Source organism: Hyperolius riggenbachi, chromosome 3 (genome assembly GCF_040937935.1).
Source record: "Hyperolius riggenbachi isolate aHypRig1 chromosome 3, aHypRig1.pri, whole genome shotgun sequence".
Classification (NCBI taxonomy): domain Eukaryota; kingdom Metazoa; phylum Chordata; class Amphibia; order Anura; family Hyperoliidae; genus Hyperolius; species Hyperolius riggenbachi.
This window is the reverse complement of record NC_090648.1, coordinates 443,697,105-443,718,050: the sequence shown is the minus strand read 5'-3', so window position 1 is coordinate 443,718,050 and position 20,946 is coordinate 443,697,105. Positions and strand designations below refer to the sequence as shown.

Here is a 20,946-nt window from a genome sequence, read left to right as displayed (position 1 = left end):
TGGCTTAGACCCGTGAAACGCGTTGCCTGTGCAAAAATAAAAAATTCTCTTTTTTCCTAGGAGAATGTCCTTATTGAGGTAAGCCACCTCATTTATTGTTTTTTACTGTTGTTTTTAACTCAGTTTTATAAACCCCTTGGCTCTTCTTTACCCTCGTTGAGCTGTGTCAGCTGCCTGCCTCGGCTTAGCCTTATTCAGTTGGCTGGCCGGTCCCCAGAGGTTTCAGGCAGCTAAGGACTAAAGTAACTGTTTTACTGCACACATTAGCAAGAAGTAAACAATACCTTTCATCAACAGAGGGGGTGGGTAATTAGTACTACTGCTTCAGGGCTCTTTCACACTAGAGGCTGCGGTAGAAAAAGGCTCAAAGTCAGCCTTTTGCTTAACGCCAATACATAGCGTTTTCAAAGCCTTTTGAAAGAGTTTTACAGCCCATATGAAAACGTCCTTTTTTTTTTCTTCTATAAAAATAAGTGAACAAGATAGCTGTAAAACGCTTTGAAAAGGCTTTGAAAACGCTGAAGTTGGCATTTTCCATTGACTATCTTTGAAACGCCAACAGCCAACTTCGGCTGTAAACAGCCCTGAAAAAGCTCCTGGGAGCGTTGAAACGCAACGATCCAAAACGCCGAGTTAGATGTGAAAGGTAAAATGAAAGTCTATGGACTTTCTTTTACCTAGCAAAACGCCAACTTCGGCCGTGGCGTTAAAACGGCGAAAAATCCCTCTGGTGTGAAAGGGCCCTCAAAGAGTTTATTCAGAGGGAAGGTGTGAAGATAGCATATGTGACTTCTGTAAATAAGTACAGCTAGAAAAGGGGGGGCAAGGCAGCTCCTATAGCTATTAGAAACTAGGAGACATTCCAGGGGAAAAAGGGTGCTTCGTTCCCTTTAACCCTATGTCTGCTTCCATGAAAGCAGGAAGTATACACATTGCAGATTTGTTGCAGAATTTGTATCAGCTGTAACAAATACATATTTTTCTTTAACGGTTATTATGATGTTGCTTATCTTTTAGAGCAGAGAGGAAGTTCTGAGGTCAGTTCCGCTGTAAACAATGCAAAATGCCCGGCTGGCTGTCCTGATGATCCTCAGTCTCTAATACTTTAACCTTCTCGGGACCGCCTCTATGAGATCCTACGCCGCACTTGTGGCTGTTCTAGCCTGATGCGGCGTAGGATCTACGCCGGCCCGCAGTTTCCGCTCCCGACGCGATCGTGCGCACCCGGAGGGGGAGATTAAGCTGTCATATGACAGCCGACATCTCCCCCGAGTGATCAGCAGCCATCGCGTATGGCTGCTGATCACATGATCACTACGATCGCCGTCCGATCGTAGTGATCAGTTTGACAGCTGCGGCGGCAGGGGGGGGAAAGAAGAGGATCCACTCACCTCCCTGCCGTTCCAGCGACGATCGGCGCCCCCCTCCGCTCTGGCCGGCATCTCCGCTCCGTCTGACGTCAGCGCCGGGTCCCGGCTTAATGACGTCATCAAGCCGCGACCCGGAACTGATCGTCAGACAGAACGGAGATGCCGGCTGGAGAAGAGGGTCCCGTGCGGCTCATCGCTGGAGCCTGGAAGGTAAGTGAAGGCTGCTGGCAGAAGGGGGGGCCCAGGCCACCATGGGGGGACACAAATCCAGGCAGCCACAGACGGGATCCGGCCGCCTGACCCCCCCAAACGCGCGCACCCCCTTCCCGCGCAAAATGCCTGGTCCTTAAGAGGGGGTAGGTGGCCGAGCCCGAAAAGGTTAAGCTGTAGACCCTGAACAAGCATGCAGATCAGACGTTTGACTGAAGTTTGATTGCATTGGCCACATGCTTGTTTCAGGTGTGTGATTGACACACTTCTGATGTGTGAAAGATCAGCAGGATGCCAGGCAACTGGTATCGTTTAACAGGAAATAAATATGGCAGCCACCATACCCCTCTCTCTTCAGTCATCCTTTAAATGGTAGGTGCTTTAGCCAGAAACACACACACACACACACACACACACACACACACACACACACACACACACACACACACACACAATGAAAGTGCACTGATTACACATATGCACTTAGGCACTAGTATGGTTGAGGTGAGCCGGCAAGAAAGTCTATAAGGAAATGTCCGCTAATGTGATTGGGTAGACTGCACCCTCTTGAATATCTAGGTTTCAGATAGGTTGTAGTAATAATACGCCCACACTATTCAGCCAATTAGAATGCTTCATGAAGTAGACGTTGCTGTGATTGAAGAACTGTTCCCTATAGACTTTCTCGCTGGCTCACCTCAACCATACTTCTGTATTTGTAAAATTCCCTCAGAAGCAGATCTATTCACGAGGAAATTGTTGTTTTTTTTTAATTGTATTGTTTACCTAATCTTCAGGTCATGTCAGGAAGGTCCACAGAGAAAACGTCTATTAAACTGCCCGAGCTCAGTGTTTCTTAACCATTTAAAGACCGCTCCACGCTAATTGGCGTGGACTCGGTGGTAGCCAAGGACTGTCTAACACCGATCAGCGTACAGTCCTGGAAGCGTGTTTTGAAGGAAATCACATGCGCTAATGCACGCGTATCTCCGATTACATGACGGAGCTCCACCCCACCAGCAGTCTCCCAGGGGCGATCACTGTTCGCGGTGGGGGAATTACTTGTTGTACAGCTCTGCAGCAAGGCCTTAAAGCTGCAGTGGCTTAATTAGCAAAAAATGGCCTGGTCTTTAGGGGGGATTTAAAGAGACACTGAAGCGAAAAAAAAATGATGATATTATGATTTGTATGTGTAGTACAGCTAAGAAAAAAAACATTAAGATCAGATACATCAGTCTAATTGTTTCCAGTCCAGGAAGAGTTGAGAAACTCCAGTTGTTATCTCTATGCAAAAAAGCTCTCCGACTAAGTTAGTCGTGGAGAGGGCTGTTATCTGACTTTTATTATCTCAACTGTAATTGAACTGTTTACTTTTCCTCTGCTAGAGGAGAGTTCATTACTTCACAGACTGCTCTGAAAGACTCATTTTGAATGCTGAGTGTTGTGTAATCTGCACATATTATAGAATGATGCAATGTTAGAAAAAACACTATATACCTGAAAATAAAAATATGAGAATATTTTCTTTGCTGCTAATCTTCTAGTAATTATTCATAGTACACAACCAATTCATTATATCATATATTTTTTTTCGCTTCAGTGTCTCTTTAAGCCCGTGGTCCTTAAGTGGTTAATCTGAACCTTTGAAGCCTGTGTATAAGTATGGCCAAACTGTATGAGTTAGTATGGATCGCACCTGCTTTATCAACCCTTCGAATGAAGAAAAAAAAAATAGGGCTGGCACCACGTTTACATGTTCATCTCATAATGACACAGGTCACTTCAGCAGGCCTCTAATGAATTCTCCACTTATTTATAACTGTTACACCTTTACCTCACCAGTAATGTATCTGACAGCAAAATTACAAACGTATAAATGTATGAACCAAAAAACACTTAATACACAATCTAAAAAGGTTGGCTCCCCAACATATCAATCAAAAATCTGGGTTTAGACATGATAAACTTGGGTAACAAGGGTGGGGTGGTTTAGCGGCTAGATGCAGGGCCAGCATCAGAAATTTCTGGACCCCATATTGAGCAAACCTAAAAACTAACTACACTTTGCCCCCACACCCCAAATGCAAATCGTCTGAAAAAAAGCTCCACCCCTCCCCACTTAAAAAAAATCAAGTCAGTGTTTCCCCATAAAGGAAACATTATTAGGCAGCATGTTCTCCACGCAGATTTAGTCAGCATTTTATATCCATAGGCAGGAGTTCCAACTAATATAATAAGGCAGAGTTGGCCCCCTCCCATGAAAAACCAAACATAATTAGGCAGAGTACCCCCTTGAATCCACAAACATAGCGCCTTTTGGTGTGCAGCCCAGCCTAATAGTGATCCCTATGCTGTGCTCCTTACCACTTTTTCATGGTTTTCTAGCATTTAACCTTCCCCCTTATTGTATTGCCTTGTGGGTGCTCTAGCTGTTCATCTTCCCCCTTACAGTGTTCCCTGGTGGTCTAGTAGTCCATCCTCTAACATAAAAACTCTTCTGGTAGTCTAATAGTTCAAACATACCTCTCCCTATAGCTTTCCCTGGTGGGCTAGTGGTTCTTCCCCTTATAATTTTTCTTGGTAGTCTAAAGGACCCCCCCTTCCTATATAGTTGTACATGGTAGTCTAGAGGTAGTCTTACAGCCCTGGTAGTATAATGGTCCCCCCATCCTCTTCACAGTATTCCCTGGTGGTCTAGTGGTCCTCTTTTCATTACAGTATGCCCTGGTGGTCTAGTGTCCCATCCCCATTTAGCTTTCTCTGGTGGTCTAGTGGTTTCCCCATCCCCAGTATTACCTTGTGGTCCTCCTCCCCCTTACAGTATGCCGTGGTGGTCTTAACCACTTTATCCACAAGTCAGTAGATATACGTCCTCTGTGACTTCATCTAAGCCACAAGTCAGTAGATATACGTCTTGTAGCAGAAGCAGTGCTGTGCAGGATTGGGCTTGCTCCTGTGCACATTTCTGGCACTATCTGATGCAGCACTAATTAGTGAACGGGAATATAGGTTTCCTGAGCTAATGAAATTGATTTTTACTATTAAAAATACTTCTATTTTCTCATTTCATAGTGAAAAATACACTCTGTAGCATTATTTCAGAATCAAATATCTTCACCATAAATTGTGACTGGAACAAAATCTAAGTTTTGTGATAAGCAGTAAGAATAGCCAAACAAAATTTGTGTTTTTTTATCTACAGTAGCACTTTTTATTTTTAAACTGGAACTGGTAAAACTGAGAAATAAATGTTGTTTCTATTTTTTTCTTTGTTTTCCCATTAAAATTCATAGAAAACAAAATTGTTCAAGGGAAAAAATGGCATACAATGAAAGCCTAGTTTGTCTTGAAAAAAACAATATATATTTCATTTCTGTGTCGTAAGTAGGGATAAAGTTATTTCTGATTAAATAAGGACATAGCTAAACTGTCAAAACTGCTCTGGTCAATAAGTGGGAAAAAAGGTCTGGATGCGAAGTGGTTAAAGTCCCCTATCCCCTTCACTGCATTCCCTGGTGGTCTAGTAGTCCCACTTCCACTCACAGTATGCCCTGATGGTTTAGTAGTCTCCCCCATACCCTTATAACTTTTTCTGGTGGTCTAGAGATCCCTCCATTCCCTTCACAGTATTCTATGGTGGGCTAGTGGATCCCCCCCTCCAGCAGTGTAGCCTGGTGGTCTAGCTGGGAGTCTTTCATGGGGGATGTGAGATGGGGAGCGGCCACAGTGGGTGCTGCTGGGGGGAGGGAGAGTTCAATGTGGGTGCTGCCGGGGTTAGCTGAGGAGAGGTCCCTGTGGACCCCGCTGAGGGGTGGCAAGGGGAGGAGGGGTCAATGTGGGTGCTGCTGGGGCAAGAGGTCAGTGTGGGGGCCGCTGGAGGAAGAGGTCACTGTGGATGGGAGTTGGTGTGGGTGCTGGTGGCGAGGGAGGTCCCTGTGGGAGCAAAAATTCTTAATGTTTCCAGCAGGTGGGAGTGAGGCTTCCTCGCAGTAGGAGGTGGGCTTTCTCTGGCCATTTACAGCCACCCTCACCAACCAGTGTCTCCGGTGTGTACGAGGCTTAAATATCAGAATGATAAGCCAAGCAGCCACCCCAGACAGAGCCCATAAGCAGATAATTACTTTGATAAGTTAGCTGCCAGAAGGACTTTTTAGAGCCAATTATTATCAGGACCATCATGGACCCTTTGTTAGAGTACATTCAGCTAACAGAATGAAAAATCTCCTGTGGAGAATATATATTCTCCACATTGTCCTAAATGGACCCCATTATTGGCTGGTTTTCCATGCAACGAAGTCCAACCTGGTCGCCTCCAGTTATGGTCACTTCTTTCTCCACACAGCATATGCACCACTGCAGAGGTCAAACAGCAGCTGTCTGGTGGGAGTTCAAGACCACCATCAGTTCTTCCTTTGACTTGGGGGGGGGGGGGGGGGGAATCAACTTGAGTTCATCAGAGCCCCATTACAGAGCACTGATTGGTTGGCAAGGTTTCAGCTCTGGATATATCATTAGTGTCTCAATTTTTGACTATATCATGACTGAGACCCCAAACACTCACCTTAAGTTCAAACACGGGCGTGTCAATGCTCACTGCTCCATGGCGTTTAAAGCAGTTCACCACCGTGCTAAACACTTTTTCCCGAATGGCCATTTGCTTCGGATGAACATCATGTGTGCCCTGGAAATAAAAATGGGACAAAATAAATGAATCCTTTTCCTGATTTCACTAGTCCATTGTAAAAGTCACTAGAAATAGGCTAATTACCTTTGGAGTCTTGAGGAGAAAGGTTTGCTTTTGCTCCCCATTGTATGATTGTGTTGTAGCATCTCGATGAATAAATGCTGCCCTGGCAACCTAAAAGAGCAAGCAGAGTATTAAACATGTGAAAAGAAATCTGAAAACTAAAGCAGTAAAATAGTGTGGGCGACTGAAATCCTTGCATGAGCCTTCCATCGGGAAAGTTATATTAAAATACTCTGGCAATAGGGATGGCTGAACAATTTGCCAAGAGCACAGTTCCCGGCGAATAGTTGCGGTTCGCCCTTAAAGTGAACCTGAATCGAACTGTAAAAAATGAGTTTCACTTACATGGGGCTTCTGCCAGCCCTGCAGCCGCCTTGTGCCCGCGCCATCACTGAACGATCCTCCTGTCCCCTGTGGCGCCACTTTTTTGTTTGGATGCAAAGCCCCTGTCTACGCGCCTACTGACCACGCTCTCATGAATGGGAATGTGCTGCGCATGCACAGTATGGGCAAATCTTTACTGTGCATGCGTAGAACGCTCCTATATAAGGAGTACGATTGAGGGCGCATTCTCAGTGGGCGTGAAGTCGGCGGCCTGAAACAGGGGCGCTGCAAATGACAGGAGGAACGCTCAGTGACGGCGTGGGCACAGGTCGGCTACACAGGGCTGGTAGAAGCCCCAGGTAAGTGAAACTTATTTTTTACATGTCGGTTTATGTTCTATTTAACGCAAATTTGCATTTGACATTAACATCAATGGCCGCCAGTAATGGGAATCTGGAGGATTCCCTTTGGTCTGTCGAGGGACCAATGGGGGAGCCCTGGAGGGAAATTTAAAGATGCTTTAGCTCTAGCTATACTTAGTATAGCTAGAGCTCCCGTCCCATGCGTATGCTGCTACTGCAGCTCCTGCTGTTCTCCCAGCCCAGCGCCCTATCCTATCGCACACCACGCATACCGACACTTTAAGCGGATCCGAGATGAAAAACTAACTGTAACAAGTAGCTTGTCTATATATCTTATGTACAGTTTAGATGGTTTAAACAGCAAATCTGTCTGCATACTGCTTTAATAGAATATGATTATTTATTCCTGTGATACAATGACATCAGCCATGTTGTTTGTAAACATTACACAGAGGCAGGCTTATCTGCACCATCAGCACTCAGACTAAAAAAAAACTAATCCCCCCTCCTCCCCTCTGCCTCTGAAATCTCTGGCTAGTAATACCTCCCCCTCCTCCTGCCCAGACTGAGCTCTCATGAGCCCTTGCTACTGCCAAGGCTATCTGAAAACTGTGGGTGGGGCTTATTTAGTTTATAGGGAATTAGAGTATTAAAATAAAAACAAAAAAGTATCTGGCTTGAGGAATGCCCTATAAACAATAGGAAAGGAACACAATTATGCAATGAGTAAAAGTTCATCTCGGATCCACTTTAAGGCACGCACAGCTACCTGATATTAGGGTGCTGTGGGTGCTCAAGGTGCCGGTATGGGTTTGTGTAATAGGTGTGGGGGGCAGGTGTGGGTGGCAGTGAGCACAGCGGGAGCCAGCGGGTGGCAGTGTCAGGGATAGGGGCACTAGATATAATTAGTAGCTGTGCGTGGCAGCGTCAAGCCTTGTGTGTGCTAGCGAGTGCGCAGAGATCTTCAATCAATATTATCTAGAGGATATTGGGATCGTTTCCAAGGATATTGGTGTGAGAACATAAATTAAATGTAAGGATTTATGGTTAATTAAGTTTAATAAAGGACATTTCTTGTTGTTGTGTTTTTTTATTTCATTTTAACTCTTTCTGGAAATGGGTAATGGGTACTTAGTACCCCTATGCTCATTTCACCTGGGGAGGGAGCGGGCACCTTCTTAACCACTTGAGGACCACAATGCTAATTCTCCCTAAAGACCAGGCCATTTTTGTGGAAATTGACCACTGCAGCATTAAGGCCTCGCTGCAGGGCCGCACAACTCAGCACACAAGTGATTCTCCCCCCTTTTCTCCACACCAATAGAGCTCTCTCCGTTGGTGAGGTCTGAACGCCCCCCTAGTGTTCATTTTTATTATAAATAGTTGTGTGCTTATATTGTTATTTTTTTTTACTATTTACTTATGTGTTTTTTTTTTCAGAACCACTTAAGCCCACAGGGTTGTTTATTTTTTGCATCTTAGCAACTTTCACCTCCCATTCATTTGCCAATAACTTTATCACTACTCATCACAATGAATTGATCTATATCTTGTTTTTTCCGCCACCAATTAGGCTTTCGGTACTTATCCGTTAGCCGGGCGCATCCTCTAGGTGGCGACAAAACTCCACCAGAGTTCCCTACATCTTTCCCTACTATCCATGGCGGCCTGGAGGGGGAATAGTAATTAGCGCCACCTGCCGGATGCGCCCGGATAACAGATAAGTACCAGGCTTTCTTTGGGTGATGCATTTTGCTAAGAATTAATTTATTCTAAATCCATTTTAACAGGAATATTAAGAAAGAGATGGAAAAAAATCATTATTTCTCAGTTTTTGGCCATTATAGTTTGAAATTAATACATGCTACTGTAATTAAAACCCATGTATTTTATTTGCCCATTTGTTCCGCTTATTACACCATTTAAATTATGTCCCTATCTCAATGTATGGCGCCGATATTTTATTTGGAAATAAAGGTGCATTTTTTCAATTTGCGTCCATTACTATTTACAAGCCCATAATTTAAAAAATTATATTAATATACTGCTTTGACATACATATTTAAAAAGTTCAGACTCTTAGGTAACTATTTATGTTTTTGTTTTTTTAGTTGTAATTTTTTTTTTTTATTAAAAATGTTATTTGGGTAATTTTTGGTGTGGGAGGTAAACAGCTAATTTTGAATGTAAAAAAATGTATTTATTTAATAAAAAAATGGATGTGGGTGTAGTTTTAATATTTGGCCACAAGATGGCCACAGTCAAAAAGTCCTAGAAGCGTGATCGTGCGCTTCCAGGAAGCATTAGGAGGACGACAAACTTTTTGTTACTCAGACAAACCGCAGCCTCTGATATTAGGGTGCTGTGGGTGCTCAAGGTGCCGGTATGGGTTTGTGTAATAGGTGTGGGGGGCAGGTGTGGGTGGCAGTGAGCACAGCGGGAGCCAGCGGGTGGCAGTGTCAGGGATAGGGGCACTAGATATAATTAGTAGCTGTGCGTGGCAGCGTCAAGCCTTGTGTGTGCTAGCGAGTGCGCAGAGATCTTCAATCAATATTATCTAGAGGATATTGGGATCGTTTCCAAGGATATTGGTGTGAGAACATAAATTAAATGTAAGGATTTATGGTTAATTAAGTTTAATAAAGGACATTTCTTGTTGTTGTGTTTTTTTATTTCATTTTAACTCTTTCTGGAAATGGGTAATGGGTACTTAGTACCCCTATGCTCATTTCACCTGGGGAGGGAGCGGGCACCTTCTTAACCACTTGAGGACCACAATGCTAATTCTCCCTAAAGACCAGGCCATTTTTGTGGAAATTGACCACTGCAGCATTAAGGCCTCGCTGCAGGGCCGCACAACTCAGCACACAAGTGATTCTCCCCCCTTTTCTCCACACCAATAGAGCTCTCTCCGTTGGTGAGGTCTGAACGCCCCCCTAGTGTTCATTTTTATTATAAATAGTTGTGTGCTTATATTGTTATTTTTTTTTACTATTTACTTATGTGTTTTTTTTTTCAGAACCACTTAAGCCCACAGGGTTGTTTATTTTTTGCATCTTAGCAACTTTCACCTCCCATTCATTTGCCAATAACTTTATCACTACTCATCACAATGAATTGATCTATATCTTGTTTTTTCCGCCACCAATTAGGCTTTCGGTACTTATCCGTTAGCCGGGCGCATCCTCTAGGTGGCGACAAAACTCCACCAGAGTTCCCTACATCTTTCCCTACTATCCATGGCGGCCTGGAGGGGGAATAGTAATTAGCGCCACCTGCCGGATGCGCCCGGATAACAGATAAGTACCAGGCTTTCTTTGGGTGATGCATTTTGCTAAGAATTAATTTATTCTAAATCCATTTTAACAGGAATATTAAGAAAGAGATGGAAAAAAATCATTATTTCTCAGTTTTTGGCCATTATAGTTTGAAATTAATACATGCTACTGTAATTAAAACCCATGTATTTTATTTGCCCATTTGTTCCGCTTATTACACCATTTAAATTATGTCCCTATCTCAATGTATGGCGCCGATATTTTATTTGGAAATAAAGGTGCATTTTTTCAATTTGCGTCCATTACTATTTACAAGCCCATAATTTAAAAAATTATATTAATATACTGCTTTGACATACATATTTAAAAAGTTCAGACTCTTAGGTAACTATTTATGTTTTTGTTTTTTTAGTTGTAATTTTTTTTTTTTATTAAAAATGTTATTTGGGTAATTTTTGGTGTGGGAGGTAAACAGCTAATTTTGAATGTAAAAAAATGTATTTATTTAATAAAAAAATGGATGTGGGTGTAGTTTTAATATTTGGCCACAAGATGGCCACAGTCAAAAAGTCCTAGAAGCGTGATCGTACGCTTCCAGGAAGCATTAGGAGGACGACAAACTTTTTGTTACTCAGACAAACCGCAGCCTCTGATAAGAGGCTGTCGGTTTTTCTGCAGGGGGCTTCAATCAATGAATGGGATCTATAATCCCATTCATTGATCGCTGGGCTAACAGCCGGCGGCAGGAGCGCGCGGCCCGTGGGAGTGCGCACAGTCTATCTGGACGAGAATGTTCGTCCAGAAAGGCTTAAGTGGTTAAACCCCTCCCTCCCCCCAGCCAGCCAATCCTGGCAATTAGCTGTCATAGGCTTCTGCCTATGAGAGCCGATCGCTCTCTAGTGTCGGCCCCAGGACTTGACGCCAATTGGCGTTAGGCGGTTCTGGAGCTGCCTCTGCGGTCACGCCCATTGGCGTGACATGGACGTTAGGTAGTTAAATGGGACTCCCAGATGCCACCACATCCTCCTGGGACTTCCAGAGCCCCTTGTCCATGGATTTGACAAGGGCTCTGGGGGAGAGGGGAGGCTTGACCACCTCTCTCCTCCAGAACACCCCCATACCATGGACCATGTAGGCTGGTGTAGACCAGTGCTATCCCAGCCTGCATGAGGGAGAAGGGGTTAAAGAGGCTGGGGAGGGGGGACCCCACATCATTTAGATGCGGTTTAATGAATGTGAAACAAGCTCTGTTTTCTGTGCAAAACCTTTCCCATCCTCTGCACATGAATAGGGCTTTTCAGCAGTGTGAAATCTCTCATGACTGACAACATTTGGCATATGTGCAAAACATTTCCCACACTCTGCACATAAATAGGGCTTCTCACCAGTATGCAATCTCTTATGTTTGACAAGGAATGATTTCTGTGGAAAAAATTTCCCCCACTCTGCACACAAATAGGGCTGTTCACCAGTGTGAGATCTATTATATTTGGCAAGGTCTAATTTCTGTGGAAAATATTTTCCCCACAATCTGCACATACACTACACAATGCAATAACATTGGTAAAGGGCTTTTTTCACTTGTGTGCGATCTCACATAACTGACATCATCTGGTTTCTGTACATCGCAGCACATCCAGGCCAACTTCACACAGGATACTCCTATCCCTTTGCAGAGCTTAATATCACTAATAACATCTGCTAGTGAGGTATTGACCCTTCTGATTATACTGACTATTTACTTTCATCAGCCGAAGTCTGCTGCTATATTATCTCAGCTATGTGGCTTGACTTATGACGGGGGAGCAGGAAAAAATGGCGCACAGCCCCGTCTGACCATTATGGCGCCACCATTCGATTTACTATAAAACGCAATTTAACGTTTTGGGCATAGCTGTAATCATGCTGGAAAGAAAACATTATAGTGCAGGGATAAATTGGGAGCTTAAAGCAGTGTTGGTAGTAGCACAGTGGTAAGGAGATGGGCTTTAGAGTTGATTTTGCTGGTTCGAATCTGCTCAATGTTACTTTTTTTTTTACTTTAATTGATAAATATGCGCTGCTATTTATGAAGTAATAAAAGATACGTTTAAAAATAGTTTTCTTATGAAGTTTTGTGTTCAAAATATCACAGCTGCAGAACGTATGCAAGGTTAAAAACGAAGTGGAAGCTCAGAATAAAGATGAGAGACAAGGACTTACTGGCTGCAAACTGAAAAAAAAAATTGAAGTAGTGATCAGTCAAAGGCTTCTAATTCCTTTTCTCTCATCTATATTCCGTGCTCCCACTTAGTTTTTAACCTTCCATACATTCTGCAGCTGGGATATTTATAGCATAAATATTTTACTTCATAAAAAAAGTATTTTAAACTAACCTTTTATCACTTTATTGATAGCAGCGCATCTTTATCAATTTAAAGAAAGAAGAAGAAAAAAAATAATGTTGAGCAGATTCGAACTAGCAAAATTTTCTTTCTAGCCAAGCGCTTTACCACTAGGCTACAGCTTCTTTACTCTTTGGTGCTGAGTAAGAATAGTTAAATATTCTCACTGTCCTCTATGTTCAACAGCACCATCGAGTGTTAAAATTCCACCGCAAACACCGCAGGGCAGCCAGAGTCAAGTGACGCTGACAGCGTGACTGCAAAAGTTTCCGACATCCGGATTACATCTTTTGGATTTACGCACCGCATCCTGACCCCAAGGTAACAATATGAAAATGGTATTTATCGTGTCAAATACCATTCTCCTAAATGTAGGATAACTATGCTGAAACAAATCAAAACGGTATTTAGCAATTAGGTTAAAACGCTAAATAGCGTTTTTATCACCATGCGCCATTTTTTCCAGGCGCCACTTTTGACTGTATGCTATGACGGTTGTGTTTACCTGGAGCATCATAACTATATGATGTACAGCACTGTATACTACCTGCTTTCTTTTAATTACATAGCACTCTGCCTCTAAAGAAGCGGCTAGCTGTAAAAACTGTGAAATGTGCATTAGGCCGCATACACCAAGAATACAAGGCTTATGGACTTTTATTATTGTATTAACCTGTAGATGGAAATTATAATTAAAAGCTAAGTTTTTTGATTACATAACTATATGTTGTACAAAGTTTAAACTCTCATTCTATCTTTTGTTTTGTTATTTCCTGATCTCTCATGACTGACAACATCTGGTTTCTGTACAAAGCATTTCCCACACTCTGCACGTAAACAGGGCTTCTCACCAGTGTGAGATCACTTATGTTTGAAAAGGTCTGATTTCTGTGCAAAATATTTCCCACACTCTGCACATGAATAGGGCTTTTACCAGTGTGAGATCTCTCATGACTGACAAGATGGGGTTTCTGAACAAAACAAATTCTCTTGAAACCTGACGAATGACGGTGAACGCTGCACACATCAATCCCTGCCCCCGACGAAGAAATATCACTGCACATGTCGATCCCATTCCCAGGCCTAAATTCTGAATTCTGCTGCAAAATGTCTTCAAAACTACAAGGTCTTTTTGAGATTTTTTTCCTCTTGTTCCCCTAGTCTTTTTTTTTTTTAAATATCCTGTAAATATGATTATTTTAGGATGTACCGGGGGCTTTGCTATTAACTGCTAAAATCAGAGGACATTGAGATCCCTTTGAAAACCTTTAAAAAAAAAAAAAAAAGGTCTGTGTATAATACATATTTTTGGCAAATATTTTGGCATTGACCCCCCTCTGCCATGCCAATGTGCGGGTTTTTGGACACTTTGTAGACGTTTTTTAAAGAAATTGTGGCTGCAGAGATGCCCTGAAGGTATTAGATGTTTGACTGCCAATAAAGTCAATGGAGCTCGATGCAGTAAATTTCGCAAACACGAAATCGTAATGTTCGAACATCACTATCTGGCCAATGGCCATGGTATTTCACTACAACAAAAATTGCTTTATATCATACAGACACTTCACCTCTGTGTTAGAGAGTGGTAAAAATACCCCATGTATTCTGGTTCTGACCAAAAGTCAGGCCCCAACGGCAACACACTGAAGCTTTAATTAATCCCCTACCTTCCAGGATGGACAATATTCCACCCCAATTATTATTAAAATGTATAAAGCGCTAACATACTATGCAGCGTTGTACAAAAGATAAGGGAGACATTACAGCATTCAACAATGTTACACAGGGATATTATAGCATTCAACAAGGGTGCACAAAGTAGTGGGGTAACAATTTAGGGATAAGTGTGGCAGATGAGTCACTGAGTCTATATGGTGGTGGAGAAGAGCACACAGGGAGGAGGGCGCTGCAAAATAGGCTTACAATCTAAGAGGTGGGGTAGAGGGACGTATAAGGGGGGGTGTTAAGTCCAATGGAGGGGGATGAAACTATAAAGATGGTGGGTAAGCAATGGTGAACAGATGGGTCTCTAAGGCCTGCTTGAATGAGTTGAGGCAAACCTAATGTGGGAGGTAGTTCCACAGAGTAGGGGCTGCTGTGGAGAAGTCTTGGAGCCTTCGGAGTGAGCAAGTGATGCGAGTGGTGGACATCAGTAGAGTGTTGGAGAGAGTGCGGGTTGGGAAGTATCCCTGGACAAGCTCAGAGATGTATGAAGAGTGTGGTGGATAGTTTTGAATGCCAGGCAGAACAGGTTAAATTGAATTGTGAGGGCGACAGGGAGCCAGCAAAGGGACTTGTGTAGAGGGGCAGCTGAAGAGGAGCGATGGGGGAGTGATTGATCCTGGCAGCTGTGTTCATAAGGGCCCATCCACACTTAAAAAGCGCAAAACTGTAGCGCTTAGCAGTACCGGTTTGCGCGGGTGATTTTTCACACGTTTAACGCAATAAAATCACTGGACAAATACTCGTTTTTGCAATCGCGATTAGCGCTTCTATAGCATGATAATCACGATTGCTCCCAAATCACCAAAGAATGCTGCATGCAACGCGTTTGAAATTGCCGCTAATCGCAAAACGCCCACGATCTGTGGCAATCGCAGCAGTGAGATCACTGCTATATAGATACAATTGCATTAGCACTTTAAAAAGCGCTAGTGTTTCGGCAATTAGTGGTAAATGACTGCTAATCACCCTAGTAGGAATGGGTCATAATAGATTCAAAGGGTTGGAATTTGGTCCCTGGAAGTCCAGAAAGGATGGCATTGCATTAGTCCAAATGGGAGATGTCTAGAGCATGGACCAAAAGTTTGGCGGTGATGGGGGTTAGGTAGGGGCAGATTTGAGCTATCCTGCATGTACATATCTAACCAGTACTGAGCCAGGATAGGTTTTTAGTCTCACAATACACTCATCACCACCAGGCAAATCACAGCTTTCTTCTGGAACTCTCATGAGACTCCATATGTTCAAATAATAATTGATAAAGTGGACTTCCATCTGCATGCAGAAACACTGATAGCAGTCCGTAATGTAACTTTCCTTTGACAAAATACTCAAGAGTGGCCTGGTATATTCCCATTGTTCATGGAAGGCATATAATGAGAAGATACTGCTGTTATACCCCCATACCTTTACACCTTCTCCCTTCCCCCCACCACAAAAAAGAAATAAAATCAATATGTAGTAGCTCCTCCTTTTGCAGAAATTACAGCCTCTAAACACTTCCTGTAGGTTCCAATGAGAGTCTGGATTCGGGATGACGGTATTTTGGACCATTCCTCTTACAAAACATCTCTAGTTCATTCAGGTTTGATGGCTTCCGAGCATGGACAGCTCTCTTTAACTCACACCACAGATTTTCAATTATATTCAGGTCTGGGGACTGAGATGGCCATTCCAGAATGTTGTACTTGTTCCTCTGCATTAATGTCTTAGTGGATTTTGAGAAGTGTTTAGGGTCGTTGTCTTGTTGAAAGATCCAGCCCCGGCGCAGGTTCAGCTTTGTCACCGATTCCTGGGCATTGGTCTCCAGAATCTGCTTATACTGAGTGGAATCCATGCGTCCCTCAACCTTGACAAGATTCCTGTTCCCTGCACTGGCCACACAGCCACACAGCATGATGGAACCACCACCATATTTTACTGTAGGTAGCAGGTGTTTTTCTTGGAATACTGTGTTGCTTTTCCTCCATGCATAACGCCCCTTGTTATGCCCAAATAACTCAATTTTCGTTTCATCAGTCCATAGTATCCTATTCCAAAAATAAGCTGGCTTGTTCAAATGTGGTTTAGCATACCTCAAGTGGCTCTGTTTGTGCTGTGGGCTTCCTCTGCATTACTTTTGCATACAGCATCTCCTTGTGCAAAGTGTGCTAAATGGTTGAACAATGCACAGGGATGCACAGTGACACCATCTGGAGCAAGATGATGTTGTAGGTCTTTGGTGCTGGACTGTGGGTTGAACTGAGCCTGTGGTCTTCCATTTCCTCAATATGTTCCTAACTGTGGAAACAGACAGCTGAAATCTCTGAGACAGCTTTCTGTATCCTTCCCCTAAACCAACAATCTTTGTCTTCAGGTCATTTGAGAGTTGTTTTGAGGGGTCTCAAAATGTTGCTACTCTTCAGAGAAAATTAACAGAGGAGGGAAACTTACAATCGACCCCCTTAAATACTCTTTCTCATAATTGGATTCACCTGTGTATGTAGGTCAGGGGTCACTGAGCTTACCAAGCCAATTTGAGTTCCAATAATTAGTTCTAATGGTTTTGGAATCAATAAAATGACAACAGTGCCCACATTTATGCACCTGCCTAATTTTATTGAAACAATTATTGCACACTTTCTGTAAATCCAATAAACTTAAATTCACTTCTCAAATATCACTGTGTGTCTCCTATATGATATATTTAACTGACATTTTTTATCGTTAACAACCAAGGATTTATACAGGAAAATCATGACGATTAACAAGGTTGCCCAAACTTTTGCATCCCACTGTATATCAGTTGCTGTCAGTTATAGCTGAAAGGACAACTGATGGGCAAGGTAATGTCCATGTTTCCCTTTGGCTCAAGTGGGCAATATTACAGTTCAACAATGTGCTGACTAGGAAGCTATTATGGGGAAATGGCCATTTTAAAAATTAAGGATGGAGAAATCCATTGATCACAGTGGACAAACAGGACGCAGCAGAGAAGAAAGAGATTGATGAGTAGACTACACAGGAGGTAAGTATGACATGTTATGTTTATTTTGACTTACATTTTCAGTTCAGGTCTGCTTTAGGTTTCTTCTACAGGCATGATACAGAACTGGATCAGAACTGTACCAACTGGTCCAGACCCAGTTCTGTATCATGCGTTTTGAGAGCTTGCAAAGATTGTACAGTTAGTCATTTAAGGTATCACCAAAACAACTTTTGTTGTTATATCTTTGGATACTAGCTTTCAAAATTCATTACAAATATACATTATAATAGTTAACCAAACTATTATATACTTATAAATACAATATAATTATATATATTTTTTTTTACAAAGTATTGTTGAAGCTGATGAAACGAGCAGTTAAAGTACCACTCCAGCTAAAAAAGTAAGCAGTTACAATATGACAGAACTGACGGGTTTTGGACTACTCCATCTCTTCACGGGGGATTCTCAGAGTTTTCTTTGTTTTTAAAAAGCATTTCCTCAACAGTAGTTGCTAAGTCTAACTGCCAAAACAGTAATATAAACAGCCAGCCTCCCTAACGGCAGTCAGACTTACCAACTGCTGTTCAGGAAATGTTTTTAAAAACAAAGAAAACCCTGACCCCTCCCCCCAATGAGGAGATCGACCAGTCCAAAACCTGTCAGTTCTATCAGATTTTAATTGCTTACTTTTTCCGCTGGAGTGGTCCTTTAAACTATGATCCATGGCACTCACCTGAATACTGCGACAAGCAGCCCTTACACAAGCTACAGTTTTCTGGCCAGTTAGAAGATTCCAGCATGAGGTAGACAAGAACATAACAGTGGCCATTATAAATCCTGATGGTGTCTCCCACTTCCGAAAGATTTACTTTTTCCAATTTAAAAAATGACAGCTTTGAAGCTACCGCAGCCACCCATCATTTCTGTTGTAAAACGGATCTGAAAAATAACACAGTCATATCAATTAGCACTTAGCAGTAACAGAAACAATATCACTAAGCACAGCTATAAAATGGAACTTGAAAAAAAAAAAAAAACACCATAGTACTGTAGAAACCAAATTCAAAGCAGGTCATTTTTCTTCCTTGCTAGATAAGACAAGACAAACAACATTTATATCGCGCTTTTCTCCTGGCGGACTCAAAGCGCCAGAGCTGCAGCCACTAGGGCGCGCTCTATAGGCAGTAGCAGTGTTAGGGAGACTTGCCTAAGGTCTCCTACTGAATAGGTGCTGGCTTACTAAACAGGCAGAGCCGAGATACAAACCCAGGTCTCCTGTGCCAGAGGCAGAGCCCTTAACCATTACACCATCCAGCCACCTGCTATATGAACAAGAAATTCAAAACCTACTTTTTTATTGCTGCTATTTATGTTGGCATCAACCTCATTATTTACAATAATTCACTCAGAAAGTAACTAGATGTATCTGTATTCCAACTTGTCATGTAGATTTGCTTTACAATGTGCATTAGAACTGAGGTATGTGGGGGCTGACATATTTATTTCCTTTTAAAGTGGACCTGTACTCTTGCATCGGACACAATGAAAACAGAGAGAAGTGCACCCTGTGTGTTTTTAGAGAAAAGAGCCTGTCTATCTCAGCTGTTTAAGCACAGAAATGTGGCAGTCCTTGGCAGACACAGCTAATATGTAAACACAGAATGTTAACCCTTTATCTGCTTTCATGAAAGCAGGAAGTAGACACACTTGGGATTTATTACAGGAGTTATGTAAGCTGTAACAAAGAAATGTGTTTCTTTCAAGGTTATTATGCTGTTGCTTATCTTTTAGAGCAGAGAGGAAGTTCTGAGTTCAGGTACGCTTTAAACAATCCCAGTTGGCAGGCCTGCTGATTCTCTGCCTCTGATACTTTTAACTATAGGCTCTGAACAATCTTTCAAATCAGGTGCTCTGACTGAAGTCTGACTGGATCTTTGTGGCATGTGATTCAGACTCTATTGCAGCCAAAGAGATCACCAGGACTGCCAGGCAACTAGTATTGTTTAAAAGGAAATATATGGCAGCCTTCAGCTGAACTTGAACTTTGCACAGGGCCACTCAGGTTCCAAAAGTTTATTGATTGAAACCTAAATATTGATTTATTAGTTGTCAGTCAATCAGTAATCAATCAGTTTCCAAATGTGATTAGCTCAATGAAAAGTTTTGGTTCAGTCGACATGAAATCTGCTTCCTGTGTAGAGCAAAAGTTATTGTGAAAAATTGTAAAATTTAAAATACATGTAAACAAATACAAACAAGAAGTATGTTTCTTCAGAGTAAATTGAGCTACAAATTACTTTGTCACTTACAGTAGTTAGTAGAAATCGTGATGGAACAGACAGGTTTATAACTAGACCATCTCTTCATGGAAGATTCTTAGTATTTCATTTATTCTTTACAAAAGCACTCCCTGGAAAGGATCTATACAAAGGTGCAGGCTGCTTTCCCCACCTGTTTGCACACTGAGGCTGCATTTCCACTTGTGCGGTGCGGAATCGCCGGGAAATCACTGCAGACGAAATCGCATGCGGGTGCGATTTTGCATGCATTTTTTCCCGCGAATTTCCCTATTAGATACATTGTATGCGATTCGCTTAGCGGTGTGCGGGGAGCGAATTCTGACTGCTCTGCCGTGCAGATTTTCCCCGCACACAAAAACGCTCCGCACAACGCACAAGTGGAAACAGGCCCATCCACTTGTATTGGCTGTGCAAATCCGCATGCGGACAATGCATGCGGATTCGCTATAGTGGAAATGAGCCCTTGTGGCTTGATTCACAAAGCAGTGCTAACCTACTTAGCACGTCTAAAGTCTTTAGACGTGCTAACCATGGTGCTAAGTAGGTTAGCACCGGATTGTCAATCAGATCGCGTGCTAACTTTGCGCGCAAAGTCTTATGCACGCTAAGTCCCATAGGCTTTAATGGGCAGTTCGCGCGGTGCGCCCTGCGCTCTGTGCAGTGCGCGCGTAAAGTTTTGCGCGCATAAAGTTTTACGCGCATAATGTTTTGCGAGCGAAAAGCTCGTTTAGACATGCTAAGGGGGTTTTCACAGGCGTGCTACCAGTTAGCACCGCTTTGTGAATCAAGCCCTATGGCAGCTGAACTGAGCGACTGCTGTTCACTAGATCTATTACCTACTTTAAGTGGCAGATTCTATTACCTACTTTAAGTGGCAGCAACATAGGAGAAAAGAAATGTATAACATATTTTACTCTGGGAGAAATGTACTTTTATTTATGCATTTTATATACTTAACCACTTCCACACCATGTTATTTTATGCTGATCTGTGCAGCGTGGGCTCTCCAGCCCACAGCACAGATCAGCTAGCAGCCAGGGCGATCAGACTTCCCCCCTTTTTTCCCCACTAGGGGGATGTCCTGCTGGGGGGGTCTGATCGCCGCCGGCTGCTTGCGCTTGCGGGGGGGGGCTCTTCAAAGCCCCCCTCCGCAGCGCTTCCTGGCCTCCTTCCCCTTCCCTCCCTCTCCCTCCCCCTGTGAGCGGCGCAGGACGGATTTCCGTCCTGCGCCTGATGGGATAGGCTTTAGCCTATCAGATGCCGGTGATTCCCGGCCAA

The 20,946-nt window shown here is 42.9% G+C and overlaps 1 protein-coding gene across 4 annotated transcripts in view; it reads right to left on the bottom strand.

Moving 5' to 3' along the window:
• The window catches only part of LOC137564215 (histidine--tRNA ligase, cytoplasmic-like), a 152,334-nt gene that overhangs the window by 126,094 nt on the left and 5,294 nt on the right, over positions 1-20,946 (bottom strand). For all 4 annotated transcript variants that reach the window (XM_068277801.1, XM_068277800.1, XM_068277803.1 and 1 more), the window contains exons 2-4: positions 18,102-18,307; positions 6,349-6,438; positions 6,142-6,261 (exon numbers count right to left, since the gene is read on the bottom strand). In XM_068277801.1, the coding sequence (XP_068133902.1) occupies positions 6,142-6,261; positions 6,349-6,438; positions 18,102-18,197 (306 nt within the window). In that variant the 5' untranslated portion in view covers positions 18,198-18,307. The remainder of the gene's footprint in view (positions 1-6,141; positions 6,262-6,348; positions 6,439-18,101; positions 18,308-20,946) is intronic.